Source organism: Phyllobates terribilis, unplaced genomic scaffold, assembly GCF_046119375.1.
Source record: "Phyllobates terribilis strain yellow unplaced genomic scaffold, ASM4611937v1 Scaffold_1__5_contigs__length_1240528914, whole genome shotgun sequence".
Lineage (NCBI taxonomy): Eukaryota > Metazoa > Chordata > Amphibia > Anura > Dendrobatidae > Phyllobates > Phyllobates terribilis.
In genome coordinates, this window is record NW_027362761.1 from 539,056,224 (window position 1) to 539,081,241 (window position 25,018).

General features: G+C 47.2%; 1 protein-coding gene across 6 annotated transcripts in view; it reads left to right on the forward strand.

Annotated features, from left to right (window-relative positions):
* The window catches only part of RUSC2 (RUN and SH3 domain containing 2), a 132,143-nt gene that overhangs the window by 88,908 nt on the left and 18,217 nt on the right, over nucleotides 1-25,018 (forward strand). For 5 of the 6 annotated variants that reach the window (XM_073680392.1, XM_073680391.1, XM_073680389.1 and 2 more), the window contains exons 3-10: nucleotides 8,800-9,579; nucleotides 10,846-11,037; nucleotides 12,158-12,292; nucleotides 12,973-13,049; nucleotides 14,698-14,872; nucleotides 16,155-16,260; nucleotides 16,364-16,410; nucleotides 19,038-19,896. In XM_073680392.1, coding sequence (XP_073536493.1) covers nucleotides 8,800-9,579; nucleotides 10,846-11,037; nucleotides 12,158-12,292; nucleotides 12,973-13,049; nucleotides 14,698-14,872; nucleotides 16,155-16,260; nucleotides 16,364-16,410; nucleotides 19,038-19,896 — 2,371 coding nt within the window. The remainder of the gene's footprint in view (nucleotides 1-8,799; nucleotides 9,580-10,845; nucleotides 11,038-12,157; nucleotides 12,293-12,972; nucleotides 13,050-14,697; nucleotides 14,873-16,154; nucleotides 16,261-16,363; nucleotides 16,411-19,037; nucleotides 19,897-25,018) is intronic. The other variant, XM_073680393.1, reaches the window with a different exon arrangement.

The following is a 25,018-nucleotide window of genomic DNA, read 5'->3' on the forward strand; positions in this document are numbered from 1 at the left end:
CCACCATGTACATGGACGCACTCATACACAGGTCATCACGTACATGGACGCTCTCATACACAGGTCATCACGTACATGGATGCACTCATGCACATGTCACCACGTACATGGACGCACTCATACACAGGTCACCACGTACATGGACGCACTCATACACAGGTCATCACGTACATGGACGCACTCATACACAGGTCACCACGTACATGGACGCACTCATGCACATGTCACCACGTACATGGACGCACTCATACACAGGTCACCACGTACATGGATGCACTCATGCACATGTCACCACGTACATGGACGCACTCATACACAGGTCACCACGTACATGGACGCACTCATACACAGGTCACCACGTACATGGATGCACTCATACACAGGTCACCACGTACATGGACGCACTCATACACAGGTCACCACGTACATGGACGCACTCATACACAGGTCACCACGTACATGGACGCACTCATACACAGGTCACCACGTACATGGACGCACTCATACACAGGTCACCACGTACATGGACGCACTCATACACAGGTCACCATGTTCATGGACGCACTCATACACAGGTCACCATTTACATGGACGCACTCATACACAGGTCATCACGTACATGGACGCACTCATACACAGGTCACCATGTACATGGACGCACTCATACACAGGTCACCACGTACATGGACGCACTCATACACAGGTCACCACGTACATGGACGCACTTATACACAGGTCACCACGTACATGGACGCACTCATACACAGGTCACCACGTACATGGACGCACTCATACACAGGTCACCACGTACATGGACACACTCATACACAGGTCACCACATACACTCACGCACTCATACACAGGTCACCACGTACATGGATGCACTCATACACAGGTCACCACGTACATGGACGCACTCATACACAGGTCACCACGTACATGGAAGCACTCATACACAGGTCACCAGGTACTTGGATGCACTCATACTCAGTTCACCACGTACATGGAAGCACTCATACTCAGTTCACCACATACATGGATGCACTCATACACAGGCCACCATGTACATGGACGCACTCATACACAGGTCATCACGTACATGGACGCTCTCATACACAGGTCATCACGTACATGGATGCACTCATGCACATGTCACCACGTACATGGACGCACTCATACACAGGTCACCACGTACATGGACGCACTCATGTACATGTCACCACGTACATGGACGCACTCATACACAGGTCACCATTTACATGGACGCACTCATACACAGGTCATCACGTACATGGACGCACTCATACACAGGTCACCACGTACATGGACGCACTCATACACAGGTCACCACGTACATGGACGCACTCATACATAGGTCACCACGTACATGGACGCACTTATACACAGGTCACCACGTACATGGACGCACTCATACACAGGTCACCACGTACATGGACGCACTCATACACAGGTCACCACGTACATGGATGCACTCATACACAGGTCACCACGTACATGGACGCACTCATACACAGGTCACCACGTACATGGAAGCACTCATACACAGGTCACCAGGTACTTGGATGCACTCATACTCAGTTCACCACATACATGGATGCACTCATACACAGGCCACCATGTACATGGACGCACTCATACACAGGTCACCACGTACATGGACACACTCATACACAGGTCATCACGTACATGGACGCTCTCATACACAGGTCATCACGTACATGGATGCACTCATGCACATGTCACCACGTACATGGACGCACTCATACACAGGTCACCACGTACATGGACGCACTCATGCACATGTCACCACGTACATGGACGCACTCATACACAGGTCACCACGTACATGGACGCACTCATACACAGGTCACCACGTACATGGACGCACTCATACACTGGTCACCACGTACATGGACGCACTCATACACAGGTCACCACGTACATGGACGCACTCATACACTGGTCACCACGTACATGGACGCACTCATACACTGGTCACCACGTACATGGACGCACTCATACACAGGTCACCACTTACATGGACGCACTCATACACAGGTCACCAGATACATGGACGCACGCATACACAGGTCACCACGTACATGGACGCACTCATACACAGGTCACCACGTACATGGACGCACTCATACACTGGTCACCATGTACATGGACGCACTCATACACTGGTCACCACGTACATGGACGCACTCATACACTGGTCACCATGTACATGGACGCACTCATACACTGGTCACCACGTACATGGACGCACTCATACACAGGTCACCACTTACATGGACGCACTCATACACAGGTCACCACGTACATGGACGCACTCATACACAGGTCACCATGTACATGGACGCACTCATACACAGGTCACCACTTACATGGACGCACTCATACAGTCGTCACCACGTACATGGACGCACTCATACACAGGTCACCACTTACATGGACGCACTCATACACTGGTCACCACGTACATGGACGCACTCATACACTGGTCACCACGTACATGGACGCACTCATACACAGGTTACCACGTACATGGACGCACTCATACACAGGTCACCAGATACATGGACGCACTCATACACAGGTCACCACGTACATGGACGCACTCATACACAGGTCACCACGTACATGGACGCACTCATACACAGGTCACCACGTACATGGACGCACTCATACACTGGTCACCATGTACATGGACGCACTCATACACTGGTCACCATGTACATGGACGCACTCTTACACAGGTCACCATGTACATGGACGCGCTCATACACAAGTCACCATGTACATGGACGCACTCATACACAGGTCAACACGTACATGGATGCACTCATACACAGGTCACAACGTACATGGACGCACTCATACACAGGTCACTATGTACATGGATGCACTTATACACAGGTCACCATGTACATGGACACACTCATACACAGGTCATCACGTACATGGACGCACTCATACACAGGTCATCACGTACATGGAAGAACTCATACACAGGTCACCATGTACATGGACGCACTCATACACAGGTCACCACGTACATGGAAGCACTCATACACAGGTCACCACGTACATGGACGCACTCATACACAGGTCACCACGTACATGGACGCACTCATACACAGGTCAACACGTACATGGACGCACTCATACACAGGTCACCACATACATGAACGCACTCATACACAAGTCACCACGTACATGGAAGCACTCATACACAGGTCACCACGTACATGGACGCACTCATACACAGGTCATCACGTACATGGGCGCACTCATGCACATGTCACCACGTACATGGAATCACTCATACACAGGTCACCACGTACATGGAAGCACTCATACACAGGTCACCACGTACATGGAAGCACTCATACACAGGTCACCACGTACATGGACGCACTCATGCACAGGTCACCACGTACATGGAAGCACTCATACACAGGTTACCACGTACATGGACGCACTCATACACAGGTCACCACGTACATGGACGCACTCATACACAGGTTACCACGTACATGGACGCACTCATACACAGGTCACCAGATACATGGACGCACTCATACACAGGTCACCACGTACATGGACGCACTCATACACAGGTCACCACGTACATGGACGCCCTCATACACAGGTCACCACGTACATGGACGCACTCATACACAGGTCACCACGTACATGGACGCACTCATACACAGGTCACCACGTACATGGACGCACTCATACACAGGTCACCACGTACATGGACACACTCATACACAGGTCATCACGTACATGGACGCTCTCATACACAGGTCATCACGTACATGGATGCACTCATACACATGTCACCACGTACATGGACGCACTCATACACAGGTCACCACGTACATGGACGCACTCATACACAGGTCACCACGTACATGGACGCACTCATACACAGGTCACCACGTACATGGACGCACTCATACACTGGTCACCACGTACATGGAAGCACTCATACACTGGTCACCAGGTACATGGACGCACTCATACACAGGTTACCACGTACATGGACGCACTCATACACAGGTCACCACGTACATGGACGCACTCATACACAGGTCACCAGATACATGGACGCACTCATACACAGGTCACCACGTACATGGACGCACTCATACACAGGTCACCACGTACATGGACGCACTCATGCACAGGTCACCACGTACATGGACGCACTCATACACTGGTCACCATGTACATGGACGCACTCATACACTGGTCACCACGTACATGGACGCACTCATACACAAGTCACCATGTACATGGACGCACTCATACACAGGTCAACACGTACATGGATGCACTCATACACAGGTCACCATGTACATGGACGCACTCATACACAGGTCGTCACGTACATGGAAGAACTCATACACAGGTCACCATGTACATGGAAGAACTCATACACAGGTCACCATGTACATGGACGCACTCATACACAGGTCACCACGTACATAGACGCACTCATACACAGGTCACCAGATACATGGACGCACTCATACACAGGTCACCACGTACATGGACGCACTCATACACAGGTCACCACGTACATGGACGCACTCATACACAGGTCACCACGTACATGGACGCACTCATACACAGGTCACCACGTACATGGACACACTCATACACAGGTCATCACGTACATGGACACTCTCATACACAGGTCATCACGTACATGGATGCACTCATACACATGTCACCACGTACATGGACGCACTCATACACAGGTCACCACGTACATGGACGCACTCATACACAGGTCACCACGTACATGGACGCACTCATACACTGGTCACCACGTACATGGACGCACTCATACACTGGTCACCACGTACATGGACGCACTCATACACAGGTTACCACGTACATGGATGCACTCATACACAGGTCACCACGTACATGGACGCACTCATACACAGGTCACCAGATACATGGACGCACTCATACACAGGTCACCACGTACATGGACGCACTCATACACAGGTCACCACGTACATGGACGCACTCATACACAGGTCACCACGTACATGGACGCACTCATACACTGGTCACCATGTACATGGACGCACTCATACACTGGTCACCATGTACATGGACGCACTCATACACAGGTCACCATGTACATGGACGCGCTCATACACAAGTCACCATGTACATGGACGCACTCATACACAGGTCAACACGTACATGGACGCACTCATACACAGGTCACCACGTACATGGACGCACTCATACACAGGTCACCACGTACATGGACGCACTCATACACTGGTCACCATGTACATGGACGCACTCATACACTGGTCACCATGTACATGGACGCACTCATACACAGGTCACCATGTACATGGACGCGCTCATACACAAGTCACCATGTACATGGACGCACTCATACACAGGTCAACACGTACATGGACGCACTCATACACAGGTCACTATGTACATGGATGCACTTATACACAGGTCACCATGTACATGGACACACTCATACACAGGTCATCACGTACATGGACGCACTCATACACAGGTCATCACGTACATGGAAGAACTCATACACAGGTCACCATGTACATGGACGCACTCATACACAGGTCACCACGTACATGGAAGCACTCATACACAGGTCACCACGTACATGGACGCACTCATACACAGGTCACCACGTACATGGACGCACTCATACACAGGTCAACACGTACATGGACGCACTCATACACAGGTCACCACATACATGAACGCACTCATACACAAGTCACCACGTACATGGAAGCACTCATACACAGGTCACCACGTACATGGACGCACTCATACACAGGTCATCACGTACATGGGCGCACTCATGCACATGTCACCACGTACATGGAATCACTCATACACAGGTCACCACGTACATGGAAGCACTCATACACAGGTCACCACGTACATGGAAGCACTCATACACAGGTCACCACGTACATGGACGCACTCATGCACAGGTCACCACGTACATGGAAGCACTCATACACAGGTTACCACGTACATGGACGCACTCATACACAGGTCACCACGTACATGGACGCACTCATACACAGGTTACCACGTACATGGACGCACTCATACACAGGTCACCAGATACATGGACGCACTCATACACAGGTCACCACGTACATGGACGCACTCATACACAGGTCACCACGTACATGGACGCCCTCATACACAGGTCACCACGTACATGGACGCACTCATACACAGGTCACCACGTACATGGAAGTACTCATACACAGGTCACCACGTACATGGACGCACTCATACACAGGTCACCACGTACATGGACACACTCATACACAGGTCATCACGTACATGGACGCTCTCATACACAGGTCATCACGTACATGGATGCACTCATACACATGTCACCACGTACATGGACGCACTCATACACAGGTCACCACGTACATGGACGCACTCATACACAGGTCACCACGTACATGGACGCACTCATACACAGGTCACCACGTACATGGACGCACTCATACACTGGTCACCACGTACATGGAAGCACTCATACACTGGTCACCACGTACATGGAAGCACTCATACACTGGTCACCAGGTACATGGACGCACTCATACACAGGTTACCACGTACATGGACGCACTCATACACAGGTCACCACGTACATGGACGCACTCATACACAGGTCACCAGATACATGGACGCACTCATACACAGGTCACCACGTACATGGACGCACTCATACACAGGTCACCACGTACATGGACGCACTCATACACAAGTCACCATGTACATGGACGCACTCATACACAGGTCAACACGTACATGGATGCACTCATACACAGGTCACCATGTACATGGACGCCCTCATACACAGGTCGTCACGTACATGGAAGAACTCATACACAGGTCACCATGTACATGGACACACTCATACACAGGTCACCACGTACATGGAAGCACTCATACACAGGTCACCACGTGCATGGACGCACTCATACACAGGTCACCACGTACATGGACGCAGTCATACACAGGTCACCACATACATGAACACACTCATACACAAGTCACCACGTACATGGAAGCACTCATACACAGGTCACCACGTACATGGACGCACTCATACACAGGTCATCACGTACATGGACGCTCTCATACACAGGTCACCACATACATGGAAGCACTCATACACAGGTCACCACGTACATGGACGCCCTCATACACAGGTCACCACGTACATGGACGCACTCATACACAGGTCACCACGTACATGGAAGTACTCATACACAGGTCACCACGTACATGGACGCACTCATACACAGGTCACCACGTACATGGACACACTCATACACAGGTCATCACGTACATGGACGCTCTCATACACAGGTCATCACGTACATGGATGCACTCATACACATGTCACCACGTACATGGACGCACTCATACACAGGTCACCACGTACATGGACGCACTCATACACAGGTCACCACGTACATGGACGCACTCATACACAGGTCACCACGTACATGGACGCACTCATACACTGGTCACCACGTACATGGAAGCACTCATACACTGGTCACCACGTACATGGAAGCACTCATACACTGGTCACCAGGTACATGGACGCACTCATACACAGGTTACCACGTACATGGACGCACTCATACACAGGTCACCACGTACATGGACGCACTCATACACAGGTCACCAGATACATGGACGCACTCATACACAGGTCACCACGTACATGGACGCACTCATACACTGGTCACCACGTACATGGACGCACTCATACACAAGTCACCATGTACATGGACGCACTCATACACAGGTCAACACGTACATGGATGCACTCATACACAGGTCACCATGTACATGGACGCCCTCATACACAGGTCGTCACGTACATGGAAGAACTCATACACAGGTCACCATGTACATGGACACACTCATACACAGGTCACCACGTACATGGAAGCACTCATACACAGGTCACCACGTGCATGGACGCACTCATACACAGGTCACCACGTACATGGACGCAGTCATACACAGGTCACCACATACATGAACACACTCATACACAAGTCACCACGTACATGGAAGCACTCATACACAGGTCACCACGTACATGGACGCACTCATACACAGGTCATCACGTACATGGACGCTCTCATACACAGGTCACCACATACATGGAAGCACTCATACACAGGTCACCACGTACATGGACTCACTCATGCACAGGTCACCACGTACATGGAATCACTCATACACAGGTCACCACGTACATGGAAGCTCTCATACACAGGTCACCACATACATGGAAGCACTCATACACAGGTCACCACGTACATGGACTCACTCATGCACAGGTCACCACGTACATGGAAGCACTCATACACAGGTCACCATGTACACGGACCCACTCATACACAGATAACTTCTGCTCAACCAATCAGTGTTGATACTGGAGAGGTCCGGGGGCGTCTGCTTATGATCTGGGGCAGGGGCCCCAGACTTACTGCCTTTGCGATGCCCCTGCTATAGCACTGTTCCGCATATTGTGGCTCTTTAAATGTTGTAACACCACAAATCCCATCATGTCCAGAGGTTGCAGAACCCTGGTGTAAAGTGGGTACGGAAGGAAAATCAGTTGCAATTCCTTGTTAATAGCATTATGATCACATAACCTTATGGACTGTGTTGTCTCATGTCGTCACACAGGTATGGGAGCAGAAGCCAAACCAGTTTTCCGATACAGCAAAGACCAGCGCCCGACCACCTTACCCATACAACCATTTGTTTTCCAACATCATTTTAGCAAACCGAAAACTCGCCCCCTGCACAGTCACTTCACCTCCAGCCTGTCCCAGCTGTACGGACTGTCCAGCAATAGATCGTCCAGTCAGAATGTGTCAGAATCACAGTCATCAGCACCAGGCACTCTGGCAGGGCAGGTGGAGGCCAATGGTGGCCGCAGAATGATCAATGTGCCTGGTAAACTTTCTCTGGATGGACTTACGACCATTGGAGATGAACAGAATTCTAAGCAAGCACCAGAAACGACTCGACCATCTCCATTGGGTAGTTATTCTCCAATCCGGAGTAATGCCGCGTTCTTTCAAAGTATGGACTCTGGTTCCTCCAGCTCTCCATCTCCAGAAAAAGTCAAGGAGAACCAACCACCTCGAAGTCGTTCCTGTCCAGCAGCAGCCAATCTTCTGCCTTTAAGAGCCACACAGGTCCGAGGAACCACATTACCTGGAGCTGCCAAACCCACTCGGAAATATGATGGATCTCCCAAGATAGAGAGCCAAAGGCCACTTGTCAAAAGGGAACCACTCAAGGAACCAAGCACACAAGTCTCAAAGAATGGACTTCCACCCATTAATTCCCTACCGCTACTCAACACAGTTCTCCATGAGACTACACAGCCTAGTCAAAATGAAGAGGAGAAACCAAAACGAGTCCCTGAAAATATCATGATATCCAGACCTGTTAATGGTATGAAAATTATATGTATTACTTTTCTGATCCTGACTATTTCCGGTGTTAAAACTACAACAAAGAATTAGACTGTGTTAAGAAGAAACAATCATAGTTCTTAAATTGTAATTTCTGAAATGATATGCCTCCTTTAAAGCGGAACTGCCATTTGCCATAAATACTGTATGTTATTTTTTATTACCTGATGTAAATGCCGCTGTTCTCCTGAATCGGGAGATGCTTTTCTTATGTTCCTGCTCCTCTCCGTTACTGAGATATGGCCCCATCTTCCCTGCATGTAAATCTAGTGTTTTTAGCCAAGAGGGTATGGCTCTAAGATCTACTCTATGGGAGAATTCTTGAGGATCACACCCAATTGGCTAAAACGACTAGAGTTTTATACTGGAGGAGTCATATCTCAGGAATGGAGAGGAGCAGGAGCAAAAGAAAAACATCGCCAGATTCAGGAGAACAGCGGCATTTGCACCACATGTAGGGAATTACAAACTTATAACAAGCGACAGGCCCTCTTTTTAAAATAAAATACTATTTCCAGCATAATATTTTTTACAACCAATTCTTTCTTGAAGATGAAAGTCGATTTCAGTCTCTATGCTAACATTAAGTTGTCAGAGCAGAATGACTGGACTTGTTGTGACAAGGAGACTGTACTTGACACTTACGGAAGTCCTCTTTGTGGCAATATTGATAAAAATGTAAAATATGAATTTTACTGATTTCACGTTGTTCCCTTGTTCTGGTCAACTTGGTGTCTTTTCTCTCTCTGTCAAGGTTGCCCACCATAGAGAACAGCATATGCTTGGGCATCCAGGGTAGGATCGTTAATGAAGAGCAGGTTAGGGTAGGAGACCTTCCAGTAACATCAAACTGGAGTCTTTTCCTAATTTTGGTCCACAAGAACAATCTAAGCTTATTTTTGCCCCTTCTTTCCCATACCGTATGGGAGACAAGTTTAGCTCAGCCCTTAGGCCTCTTGTTTAGAGTACTTTCTCACCACGGATGGTTGAGGGTTCTGGGGCCAACTTGACTTCAGCCTCTTGTTTTGTTGGACCTCACAGCAGATATAGGGGCTCACTTGCATGACCCATCTGTCCGCAAATATATTATTTCTTCCTCTACTGCTATCACTAATAATCACTTTGAAGGGCACTGGGATTTGGTGACTGCTCTTTTCACTTGACCACTACCTCTTCACTAACCCTGGTCACTTTTCCTTCTCTCTCCTCTCCTTCTTCTCTATGCTTGTCTGCGACCACTGTGTAGCCAATCACCTGTCCCCTCAAGCACTGAAGTGGAGGGAGTATAGGCGTCGGAACCCATTGGGCCTCGAACGAGTTCATGGGCTACCAGTTCTGTCCGGAAGTCTGGACAGAAGGCAGGAAACGAAGATAGTGAGAAGGAACCATTTCTTCGACTTTCCAAGCAGTATCAGTGGCAACCATTTACGTCTCAACGGTGCGAAGTGAATGATACTGATCTATATGAGTGAGAGAGGGATACAAATATGGGTGGTATAATTATATACGGGTAGAGAAGAAAAGAGACAAATCAAAAAATGAATGAATTTAACGATCAACAAAAAGAATCAATGCTAAGAGAGTATATCTAGGAATGAATGCATGGAATGAATGGAACTTAAGATTGAATTGATAAAATATAGTTTAATAATGAATGAATGAATGAATGAATGAATGAACAAATACATGATATATATGGAGTAGACTTGAGTTTTCAATACATTGGAAGAAGGATATGGAATGGCTGATAGAGAATTATTTGGAACAGTATGAATGTTTAGTCAAAGGGCATCTGTAAGTGAATGAACCCTACATGGATTATAAAATCTAGGAATGAAAAAAATAAAACCATGGTGAACAGTGGAGATTCTGGAAGTGAATGATGTGCAAACAGACTAAATATTGAAATAAATAAATATTTGAATAAAAAGTGATCAGTTTACAGAAGGAAAGAAAAAATGAATGAATATTTTTTAACTATATGGGGAATTAATGAACAATATGGAGTGATGGAGCTAGGAAGAAAGCCATATTGGGATCTTAAAATGGTTACTGGCAGCAAGAGAGTTGTGATGAATGAAGGAGTGAATGAGAGTATGGATATATAAAATAATCAATGAATTAATTAATGATTTGCATAATTAGATCTAAGGAGGTCAATAAACGAATGACTAGAATACAACATGGTGTCAATGAATGAATGAACACATTTATGAATTGTATAGTTAGTTTTAAGTTAGAAAGATTGTTTTGTACAAAGAAAGAGAAGTGTAGAATCACAAAATTGTGTTTCATATTCAGATAATGATCTAATAATGAATGAATGAATGAAATATAACTGTAATATCTGGTTTATGAATGTTTCTATGAGGGAACTTCTAACGTGCCAGATCCCGGAGATGTCTATTATGTTGGTGTCACATTATTTCCCATCTGTTCCTCCATCTATCATTATTATATCATTTTGAATGAATCTCTCGGATTCCATACTGTTCTCCTCGCTGACAATCTATTTCACTTTTTTTTTTTACTAATACATGTTTTTTTTTCCATCGCAGGTAAGCCTTCAGCTTTGATCTCCAGTGACTTTTTCCCAGACTACTTCTCGGTGACGGAGCGCCCCCCGGCGGAGTTCTGTCTGTCCCCAGACAGCAGCATTGAATCCGTGTCTATTGACCTCATGCAGAAGAGAGGTAAGATCAATGGCATACATAGAGGAGCCCTATAAAGAAAAAAGAAAAAATAGGCCCTTTTTGGGTACTGCTTGACACCATCCCACTCCAATCACTTGGTAAAGGAGGTCTTGGTGCCCCCAATCCGATTTTATGACTTTCTACTTCTCTGATTCCTAACATTGCTGCCTTGATGGAGATCATTTTTCTATTCAAATTGTCTCCACCCGCTAATATGGGGAAAAACTAACCCAGAATGTGTCCCTGCTTTTTTCCAAGAATCCCATATCTCATTCTGTAGTACGAATTCTCAGAATCAAAGTTGATTTTAATGGGTTTTTCCGGTCTTAAGCTACAAGTCTGCATGCCGTGAAGATTCGCCGGGATCAGCACTGCAAGTATGAGATATGCATATTCCCAGCCACATTCCGACTAGACTGTTTCAGGTTTAGCTCAATACACTTGCATTGGACGAGGCCGGTCACTTCTAGTCGGAATGTGACAGAGAGTATGCAAATCACATGCTTGCAGTCACATGACTGCCTGCTCCCGATGATGGGACCGCAATGCTTGCAATTCACAAGTCTGCAGTCCTACAGATTGACTGCAGACTTATAATTGAAGACCGGACAACGCCTTTAATGATTCAGATATTTTGTTTTAAAGAAATAATCTCCTTCTATTTTGCACTTTCTCCCCAGGGCTGGTGAAGGCTGTGAATACGGCAGTGGATCTAGTTGTGGCTCACTTTGGAACAAGCCGGGACCCAGGAGTGAAGGTCGGACAGAACGGGAATAAAATCTATTCCTTAAAAAATAATGTCACAAACAGGATTAACTATTCTATACTGGAGAACAGGGTTCCTAGCTGTTTTTGTTTTTGCCTGTCTCTGTTATTATACTCTTGGCAATTAAGTGTCATTGTAGGAAAGCTAGGTCTAGACCAATCAAAATCTAGCTTTTACACAGACATAAAAATTTAAGGAGTGCCCGTCATTTTAGTTTTTATTTCATAAATCAATAATACATATGAAAATAAGCAAAGTTCTAATATATCTTATTAGAAAAATCTGCTTCTTTCTCCTCCAAGATTGATGTTTCAATCTTGAGTAAGAGCTTCATTGTTTCCATTACTTAGATAGGAGTTGACAGTTGGTGCTCATAAAGTTCTATGGAGGGGGGAGGAAGGAGAAGCAAGAGTCAGACACAGACATTCCACTGCCAGTTCTCCTGAAATTACATGTGGTTAGCTGCCAAAAGATCCAGTGTTCCTATGATAACACTGAGCTGGCAGAACAAAAGCACAAGAGGTTTTGTCATGGGGACACTGGCAAAGAAGCTTTAGGTACAAAAAAAATTCCAATCTGATAACAACAGTTTCATTTTGTGTATCTATTGCTATGTGTACTGCCTCCTAGTGGAAAACCTAAAAAATACATAAATGATATTACTGACATAAAGTAGATGCTTGGATTGTTTCTCTGGATGGGGAAAACTTTTATAAATTAATTGATTAATATTAGAATATTTATCAGTGATTGATCGGCTTAAGGCTAAGCTGGGGAGAGTCCACGTTCCTATTGACAGTGCTGTAGTCAGTTATATGAGATGATGTGATTATTGATTAAATGTCATCTATAGGTCAGTAACCACGTACACAAACCACGGGAGATGTAAAGGTTACAGCGCCTGCGAATCCAATATCGCTGATACTCTCAGCTGTCACCGATAATTGATCAATGATCACATACAGTATCCCAAGTATACATATAATATACCGAGCACACATACTCCAAATATGAAATAGGATACCCTCCCATTTACTGCCCAGGGACCACAAAGTGGGCATATACATATATCATATGTATAGGAGTCCTCAGTATATACAGCCTTGAAGAACCTCTGCTTTGTTGTGAATGATCTTCAGATACTCAGCAGATCCTTATCTGCTCCTGAGACATTGGAGTGACCATTTTTATAGTAGCCACTACAGTTCATTCCCTTCAATTCAGATACTTTTTAATATTCTAGAATTTAAATGGCACATTTTTACATATGGAAGTGGTGTTATAGCTGTAGAGGCGCTTGTCCCCTAATAAAAATGATACTTTATTTATAGAAATCCAATGTGCCAGTCATGAGAAATCTAGTTTTACAAGTCATATGCAAATCAGACCGGAAGTGCACTGTGAAGAGTCAGTATAAGCGCATTGACATACCCCCAGTGCACTTCCAGCCTGATTTGCATATGACCTCTACACCAGATTTCTCATGACTGGCACATCGAATCTCAATAAAAAAAGGTACACATTTTTTTGGGGGGAACAAGCACCAATACAGCCATATATTTTCTTTCATATGTAAAAACGTGCCGACAGGTTCCTTTTAATTTCAATTTAAGAACATTTTTATCTGCATTGTCTACAGGCCAAACTGGGAAACAGCTCTGTAAGCCCCAACATTGGGCATCTGATCCTGAAATACCTGTGCCCGGCCATCAGGGACATCCTGAGTGATGGCTTGAAGCCTTGTGTCTTGGATGTTATCATAGGGCAGAGAAGAAACATGCCATGGACCGTGGTGGAGGCGTCCACACAATTAGGTATGGCCATCACCAGTACTAAGTTCCCACCTAATCTGAGGACGGTGATGCCTGACAATTCGATTTAGAAAATTTTGGATGTTAGACATCAGAAGATAGGAAAACCACTTTACCAGCTGTCCCAACATGTCAGTCCCTATCTCAGTAACACTTTAAAACGGTTGTCCCGGCCTTCCTATCTGGTTGCAGACTTGTGAAACGTCACAGCGCGCAGTGTGCTCGCTGTCAGGATTCTCCGGTGTCAGAAGTGGGCGATCATGTGAGCACAAGTATGCAATTTGCATACTTCCGGCCACATTCCAACAAGACGTGTCCAGCCTTGCTTAATTCACTTGTATTGAGTGAGGTCGCTCATGTCTAGTCTGCATGTGACCTCATATATGCAAATCGCATACCTGCAGTCACAAGCCTTCCCGCCCCCGGCACCGGAGAATCCTCACAGCGTGCACACTGCTAGTGACTATAGACTTGAACTCCAAGCCTGGACAACTCCTTTAAGGATGCAGCCAATTTTTTCATTTTTTTTTTTTGTTTTTGTTTTTTCTTTGCCAAAGAGCCATAACTTTTTTATTTTTCCATTGATGGGGTTGTGTGAGGGGTTATTTTTTTGCGTTCCGAGTTATATTTTTATTGATATCATTTTGGGGTGCTTACAATCTTTTCATTTCGATTGCATTTTTTTTCGGGGGTGCAGTGATCAAATGTTGTCAATTCTGGTATTTTGTTGTTTTTTTTTCTTTTAGCATTTCCGCTTGAAATAATTTAATATTTTTAGATAATGAACTTTTTTGGATGTTGCAAAACCAAACATGCTTATTGTTTGTTTGTTTTTTTTAACTATTGTATTTTATTTATATTTTTTAAGATTATTAAAAAAAATTTTTTTTACATTTTCACTTTTTTTTTTTTTAAGTCCTACTAAGATACTTGGACCTGTGATCTTTTGGTATTGCAGTATATAGTAAAAGTAACAACCTTATATGAAGGGTGTACCAAGATGGCAGCAAGGGGTTCCCAGTTGCAATGGCAATTGATTGGCACCCTTCAATCTCGTCTCTGCAATGTCTCCCGCACCTACTCCATGACGAATGTAGTGGAGAGAAAGTGTTTAAGAAATTGTCTAGTTTAGAAAAATACCTTTCATATACCGTAAGATAGAATTCTGAGTTACTAGAAGGGGTCCTCTGTGCAGGATCGTACTCTCTTGATCAGATTGGAAAGTAAGTATTTAAAATTGAATATGAAATATGCAAATATATACTCATCCACATATCTTCTTCAGGTCCTTCCACCAAACTGCTGCACAATTTGTGCCAAAAAGTGAACCAGTACTCCGAGCTGTCCAATCACAACCTGCGCTTCAACGCCTTCATCTTCGGTCTTCTCAAGTAAGTCCATCATTCTGCTGTGGACACCATCACATTTACAGACACTGGACCTGCTGCTCTTCTTCAAGTTCATAACAATATTTTCATTTGCGTTTTTTTTCAGTATCCGTTCACTTGAATTCTGGTTTAACCACTTGTATAACCATGAAGGTAAGTACTGTAGATCTGGTTGCTTCTGAAGAACTCATGTAAGTGACCATCACGGCAGCTTCATGCAAGCCTTACATCACCTACCACAAGCATCGGATGAAGTGGTGAAAAGCATGCTGATACTGCACTCACTGGAAAAGTGTTCTGCAGAGTGATTTATCACAACTCTCTTTCTGATATTCTGATGGACAGTACAAGTCTTTATTTTAAGGCACCATTATTTCCATGGTGCTGGGCATGTGGAGAGGGGTCACATACTTTTAATACATGCAGTATTACAATCCTCAAAATATTGGAAAGTAGACAATCGGTCAGGGATTGCAGCAGCTCTAGTGGTAGTGACATGGGGTTATTGTAGGTTGTGGACTTTTTTGAAGAGAAGAGTTTTCAGGTTTCAATTATGGAAGATAATCTTATAAACTAAGATAGTTAATTCCAGAGGATAGGGGATGCTTGGAAGAAATCTTGCTGATGGTTATGTGGGGAACGTATGAGGGCGGAGGAAAGAAGGAGGTCTTCTGAGGACCGGAGATTAGGTGTGGGGAGGAATCAGGAGATTTGATCACATATGTATGCAGGAGACAGATTATGGACACTAGGTCAGAGATGTGAAAGGATTAGCGGAGGAGATGGATTAATTGGACAGGGAAGTTGCGGATGGACTGGAGAGGCCATATTGGAGGATCTTGCAGTAGTCGAGGAGAGAGATGATGAGGGTATGAACTAACATTTTGGTTGATTAGAGGTTGAGGAAAGGACAAATTCTAAAAATATTTATGAGTTAGAGGCGGCCGGAGGTGGTAAGGGCTTGGATATGCGGTTTGAAGGAGAGAGCAGAGTCAAGGGTTACACCGAGCCAGCGGACTTGTGATACAGGAGAAAGCACAATGTAATTTATTGCAATAGATAGGTCTGATAAGGGGGGGGGGATATTGAGTGAGGTGGAGGAAAGACTATAAGCTCGGTTTTGTCCCCATTGAGTTTTATTAAGCATGATGAGAAGGAAGATATGGCTGATAGACACTCTGGGATTCTGGACAGCAGAGAGGTGACATCTGGGCCAGGGGTAGATTTGAGTGTCGTCAGCGTATAGGTGGTACTGGAAGTCATGGGACTTTAGAAGTTGTCCCAGGCCAAAGGTATAGATTGAGAAGAGTAGAGGTCCCAGAACAGAGACTTGAGGGACTCCCAACAGATGTTGAGGTAATGTGAAAATGGAAGACTCCAACTGTGCGGTATAAAGATAACTAACAAAGGGCCCGGTCTGTGATGCCAAGAGGAGAGAGGATCAATAGTAAGAGGAAGTGGTCAACTGTGTCACAGGCAGAGGACAGGTCTAGAAGGAGGAATAGTGATGTGGTGGGGATGGAAACCAGATTGTAGATGGTCAAAAGGGGGTTGAATGAGAGGTGGGAGAAAATTTCAATGTGAACATGCTGGTCAAGGAGGTTTGAGGCGAATGGGAGTAGTGATATAGGGCAATAGATGGACATAGATGTTGGGTCAGGGGATGGCTTCTTGAGAAAGGGTGTGATGGTTGTGTGTTTTATTAGAGGAAGGAAAAACACCATTGGTTAATGATAAGTTGAAGAGATGGATTAAGGATTGGATATGCAGGGTGGTGAGGTTGGCCATGAGTTGGGGTGAGATATGGTCGAGTGCACAGGTGGTGAGGTGTGATTTTTTTATCGGTGACGGTGGGGAATAAATTTATTGGGAAAAGGCATTGATCAGATATGCACAGAGCATTGTATGTTAAAGCTTTCTCTAATATGGACAAAGTCCTCTGCTGAAATGAGAACATTGGAAGGGGACATTAAGATGCCTACTACTACTATGGAATTAAAAGTAGTAGGTAACTGTTAGGGTTTGTGGGATAAAGACTTTATGAGGGTTGTGAAGTTTTGCTGTTTAGCAGAGGTGAGGGATGGCTTAAGATTGAAAACGGCTTGAACGTGTTAAAGTCTTCTTGTGAGTGTGTTTTTTTTGTGAGGTTTTTGTGCCAGGGTTGGAGGAGGGAGGGATAATGTATTGTGAAGGAGCAATAATGCTTTTGGGTTGTTTTTCAGCATTTGGCAAAGGCTCCTTTGTTCCAGTGAAGGGAAATCTTAATTCTTCTGCATACAATACATTTTGGACAATTGTAGCCTCCAGCTTTGTGGGAACAGTTTGGGGAAGGCCCTTTTCTGTTCTCCATAACTGTGCCCATACAAACATGGTTGGGGGAGTTTGATGAGGAAAACCATGACTGGCCGCATACAGCTTGGACCTCAACCACCATCCAACCCCTAACCCCATCCAACCCCTAACCCCAACCACCACCTTTGTGATAAATAAATTGTGAGCCCGGCCTCTCCTCCAACATTAACCTCACAAATTCTTTTCTGGATGAAAGGGCAAAAATTCCCACAGACACCTCCAAAATCTTTAGTAAGACTTGCCAGAAGATTGCAAAGCGACCGACTTCATATTCATATCTATGGATGTAGAATGGAAGGTCATAAAGTTCCTGTAGGTGTCATGTGTACATATCCCAATATTTTTGTTCATTCGGTGTATTTTAAAGTCATATTTTTTATTTTTATGGGATAATTCCAGAATGATGTATGTCTTTTTCTGTCCTCCAGATATCATCTGGGCCCACTATGACCCCGTTGGCTTCTTGTCTGTTTCCCATGGAGTTTGTCAGCCTTTGTTTGAAGAACTTCTTCTCCTTCTCCAACCGCTATCTCTTTTGCCATTTGACTTGGACCTTCTGTTTGAGCACCACTTGGTTCAGATGAGACGAGAGCAGCAACAGAAAAAGGAGATGCTCCGCGTGAAACAGGACCTCATGCAGTCCGTTCACTCCACCATACAGCTCATGAGAAGCCGAGATGAAGATGAACAGGTGAGCCAAGAGAAGAAAAGTCTTGAGAAGACATCTTCAGAGGACTCCAGCAGTAATGAGAGGCCAACAGGTGAAGGTGCCGCCGCTGTAGAATTTGATGAAGAGCACAAGAAAGAGAGTGCAATGGAAGTGAAGCGGGACAAGCAGGCCGGGTGGTGGTACCAACTGATGCAGAGCTCTCAGGTCTATATTGAGAATTCAACTGATACAACCAGGTTTACACGCCAAGATAGAAGAAGGCCTGGAAATGGTGGGACACCTAAAAAAGTGCCACCACCCAGAGAAGGTGTTATAGATGGAGCAGAGGCTTGTCCTTGTGTGGAAGGAACGGTAGAAGACAAACCTTGTAAGAAAGAAATGGGTGATGAGACACAAAAAGATAATCGCAAGTCGTGGATGGGAAGTCCCCCCGAATCTGTGCTCAACGAACTTAAACGTGGGCGGGAAAAAGAGACTGGGGACTCACAAAAGATCACTCAAACCAGTGGTCAAGAGCAAGGCGTGGCTAAAGAAAATGTACAGAACAACCCGGCCAGGAAATGGGGACACTTATTTGGGTCGAGGAGGACTATGAGTGAAGGAAGGCAGACCAACAGGTAAGACTCAGCTCAACTGGAGGCTTTTGAAATTATTAAATTATATACCTAGTCGCTTTACAAACTTCACAATGTAATTTAGCTCTTGGGTGGCACCTGAGTAGTCGTACCCTAGAGTTGATGGTTTCCCATTGTGTCATGTTTCATCCTACAGCATCATAGTTTAGCTAAAAACCAGGAGACCATTAAAAATATCTGCTGATGTTACAGATCACAGAAATCTCCATGTATTCCCTGCTTGTTCAGTGTCTGCACTGAACTACACTGTGAAAAGTGTTTTATTTACAGTGGGGGTGATAGGTTGGGGGGGGCAGTATGATCTGATAATAAAGAATTCTTCTGCCAATCTAGAAACAGTCAAAGCCTCTAGGCATGAGGCTGGTGATAAACCGACTGACTGTTTCCAGTAACAATAAACAGAAATTTAACTACAGCTCTGGAGTATAATACAGGATGTAACTCAGGATCAGCACAGGATCAGTAATGTAATGTATGTACACAGTGACTGCGCTAGCAGAATAGTGAGTGCAGCTCTGCAGTATAATACAGGATGTAACTCAGGATCAGTACAGGATCAGTAATGTAATGTATGTACACAGTGACTGCACCAGCAGCATACTGGGTGCAGCTCTGATCAGCTGCTAGTCAGTGTGGTGATTACGGGTGTGGTGGCTGCAGATCCTGCTGTGAGCTCCTGATCTCTGAGAAACCAACACCTCTCCACCTGGGGACCTGCTCTCTCTCTTTCCCAGGGAGGGAGCGGGTTTCTGGGATGAGTGAGGGAGCCAAGCCCCAAGCTTCTGCTTCCCGAACCAGGCCGGCGGGGGGCAGAAGAAACCAGCAACCGGCCTGCACATCAGAGGACTCGGGGGTGAGACGCTCCACCAGGAGTCGCAGCAATGTGGCTCCTACTCCCCCTGGGTTTGTGGAGACCCAGAGAAGCCGCAAGGCTTCCAGCATGGAGGAAAAGCCTGACAGCGGCGTGCATGATGGCGCTCCTTCCGGAGGAAAGCTGAGTGCTCACGGAGGTGAGGCCGACCTCCGTGAGGGGGGTTGGGCACTGCAGGGACCCCGGGAGTCTGTGTCCACCTATGCCTCCCGGGTCATGATCCACCTCCGTGAGTATGAAGATGCCAGTAAGCTCATCAGGAGGCTCCGGGAGGAGCTGCGCTGCACAAGCACAAAAGCTGCAGGGGCCTCCAAACCAAGGAAGACAAAACTCGTAGCCGAGGTAAAGCGACTGACCAGTGAAATTCAACTCCTGGAACTAAGGAAAGCCACCATCTTAGAGCAGAGTGGTCCTTTCAAAGAAAAACTCATAAATGAAGACCGCTTTAGAGAAATGGCTGATACCAGAGAGCAAAGGCAGATGGGGCTGCAGCCTGAGAGCCAGGTGGATGATGAGAGTGATGATGACCAGCAGCAAGCCCCACCTGGCAGCCTGCAAAGTCACCCGCAGGCCACGTGCAGCGAGCTCCCTGCAGGACAGGCGATAGTGACATCCGGTCGCAGTTCTGCCGGCTCTGGGGAGGACAGTGACAGCAGCGGCCAGGGAGGGGCGCTAATGGCGGAGATTAAGCTCCTGGAGTCCCCAGTGTGCCTCCAAAACTTCCATCTTGGTGATGATCTACCAGAAGAGGCACCTGGGGGCCACAAAAAGGCAAAGAAGACCAAGCCAAAGCTGCAGGAAGCGGTAAGCTGTGTCTATGCCCCCCTCCCTGTACCCCTTGAGTCGGCGGCAGGCTCAGCTCGCTGTATAAGCCCCGTTGCCCAGCCCAGCCTGGGTTCTGCTGTGGATCCGGTGCAAAGGCGCGGGGAGATTACAGAGCGTGGTAGTGAGGCGCAGAGCTCCGTCTCTGCTTGTAGTAGCGGGGACGCAGCAGGAGGTGCATCAGCCGAGAGGCTGGACAGTGAGGGCGGCCCGGCGGCGGGCGTTCCATCAGGCCACGATGCTGTGGTGCGCTCCTCAGTGGGAGGGGGGAGCAGCCCGGTGTCGGGGGCAGCTCCGGTAGCCTCGGGGCCTCTGAATGCTGTTGCCGCTGATCACTTAGTTGAGAAGCGGCGAGAGTGTGAGGGGGCTGTTGGGGCTGAGCGTTCCGGTCCTCCCACGAAAGTGCTATTTTGTGTTGGCGTCGCTGGTCCGGAAGATCCTGATGCTAAAGATCAGCGGCGCCTAACAGCAGCTAAAGATCAGCGGCACATTATACCAAATGCCAAACAGCGGAAATTACCGACCGATGATGTGGAGGGCACACATAAGACCGGGGGTGAGGTCGCCTCCAGTTCTATGGAGGTGACCGAGCCCCTTGTGCCTGATGCGGAGGTCAAAAGGTCATCCACCATTGTTACTGGTCCAGCAGGAATGAATGTGGTGGTGGGGGTGAATGAGGCTAATTCATTGTCTAGTGGTGTGGTTGCTGGTTTGGTGGAGGGTGAGATGGAGGTGGGTAATGGTGATACTGTTGGGGCTGATGTGGTCACTGGTCTGGTTGCCCCCCCGGGGGTGGCAACACCTGTCCAGAGTTATGCCAGTGTCACCTCCGGGGCAAATAGGGCATCCTCCTCATCTCCGGGCTTTGGGGACGGCATGTTGCAACGGCGCCTTCTGGAGGCTCTAAAGAAGGGGAAGAGATCACTAATGGTAGAGGGTCGAGAGGTTGATCTATCCTTCTGGATAGAGAGGCATGGCCTCGGGGCCTTCCGAGAGCAAAAAGGGGGTATACAGTGTGGTCCCTCCCAACAGCCGGGCCAGGCAGTGTGCGTAGGAATGTGGTCCGTCTTCGGTGGAAGGGCAGTGATGCATGTCCGCCAAGGTCTAAAGTTGTGGAGCTCCTGCTGAGGATGGGCTTCAAGGCGATTGACATCTACGCCTTGATACATCCCTATTCCACGCCTGAGTTTGATGTCAGCTTTGTTCGGCCGGAGGGGCTTGAGCTCTTCTGGGCGAATTATGAGTTGGCAAAAAATGAGCCCGGCTGGCGAGACTTTGCCGTTCAGGCAGTGTCTCGCCAAAACCAGATCAAGAAAGTGACCGTGATGACTCGTAACGAGTCGCTTTCTTGCTATGACATCATGACGTGGCTTGGTCGGTATGGAGAGGTGGTGGAGATGCCAAAGAAAAACCGCGACGAGTTTGGTATCTGGTCAGGGGCCTGGACGTTTATGGTAAAACTTAAGCGTTCAGGTGGTACGGTTGCCCACATTCCATCGTCTGCCTTCCTGGGTAGGGATCGTATCCTGGTCTTCTACCAGGGGCAACCGAAGCTCTGTCACAGGTGCGGCGACCCCACACACTTCAGTGCAAACTGCACCGTGCAGAAATGCGCGTTGTCTGGAGATTAGGTGCCACCTGTGTGGTGAGTTAGGTCATCCATTCAGCCGTTGTCCTCGCTCCTTTGCTAATGCAGTCGAGACCCCGGTGGGAGTAAGCCGTGAGGCGGATTCTGCTGGGGAGGGGACTAGCAGGGGTGGGGGAGCTGAGGGGCCAGGGAAGAAAAGCAATAAAAAGATGCCTGCCCAGCTAAGGCGTCTAGACAAGTGCAGACAGGAGAGGGAGTGGGGCAAGCCCCTGTCCTGGATGCCAGTCTTGCTGCTGAGGCCCCGAGGGATGTTGAGTTGGATGAGGAGGTCAGGAGGATCCACAGGGAGGAAACTGCCTCTGCCTCAGAATCCTCCCATTATGAAAGTATGGATGAGGATAATAAGCGGTGGCTAGAGAACAAGCGTAAGCTAGGCACCAAAAAGAAGAAAAAGAAGGGGGATAAAACATCTTCTCCCGCTCTGACCAAGGAAGGTAAAACCGACTCCCCTCTGGTTGGTCTTTCGAACCGGTTCCAAGCCCTTGATAACATCTCTTCCTCAGAAGAGGAGGCTGAGGGTGAGGTTCCGGCTTCAGCGGAGCTTACAGGGGGTGCCGAGTCTCCTTCTCCTGGGGATGCAAGGTCCTTGGGGGGAGGGACTGGCCCAGAGTCCGGAGACGAGGACGAGAAAAGAAGGAAAAATGCTGGAATGGACACCTCTGTGTCATTAAAGAGGGGGAAGGATTCCTCCTCTGAGGCAGAGGATAAGGGAAGTGGCAAGAGGAAAGCCGTCTAACTTAATCACCAATGATGGCGGTACCCACTCCCTTGAAGCTGGCGTCCATTAATGTTGCCAGCATTAAGTCAAATATGGCTAGATTTGCGGCCTTTGATTTTCTCAGCCGGGTTGAAGCTGACATTTTCTTTTTGCAAGAGACCAGGCTGCCAAATATGGCAGAGGTGTTTATAGCTAAGAGGGAGTGGAGACTCGGGCCCTCCTATTGGTCTCTTGCGGCCAAGCCGAATAGCGGAGTGGCGGTCCTTTTTACCGCACCGGTAGAATGCCGACGGGTTATTGAGTTAGAAATGGGGAGGTGCCTGATATTAGATGTCCTCATGAAGGGACAGGAGCTTCGGCTCATTAACATCTATGGTCCCCAATCTAAGTGGGACCGGAAGTGTCTCTTTACGAGGATCAAGCCCTACCTTTTTTACGAGTCGGCAGGTCGTCTTTGGAGGGGACTTCAACACTGTCACGAGGCCCCGGGATAGAGGAGGTTCCAGAGACAAGCTGACTTATGATAGCGTCGCCCTTAATAGTATAGCTAGTGAGGCTCGCCTGGTGGATGTCCACATCCGGCACACCCCAGGCCAAGAGGGGTTCACCTATCATAGAGGTAACTGTAGGTCCAGGATAGACAGGTTTTATTTAAAGGAGGAAGCCGTCTCTTCAGCAGTATCTGTTGTTGAGGTGGAGTTCTCCGATCACTGTTTGATTTTGTTTTCCCTGAATGTTACAGAGACCCCCCGGATGGGAAGAGGCTTTTGGAGGCTCAATTCCTCTCTCTTGGAAGAAGCGGAGATAAGACAGTCCTTTGAGGATTTTCTTCAGAGCCAGGTACCCTTACTGGATCTTTGTAGTAGTAAGTCAGAGTGGTGGGAGATGTTTAAGAAAAGGGTGGCGAGATTCTTCCGCCAGCTCTCGAGTCTCAGGAGCCTGGACAGGTATCGCCTGTATCAGGGCCTGAGGAGGAAACTCGAGCATCTTGTCTCAACTGGAGGTAGCCGCGAGGAGATCTCCAGAGTGAAATCTTTGCTAATGA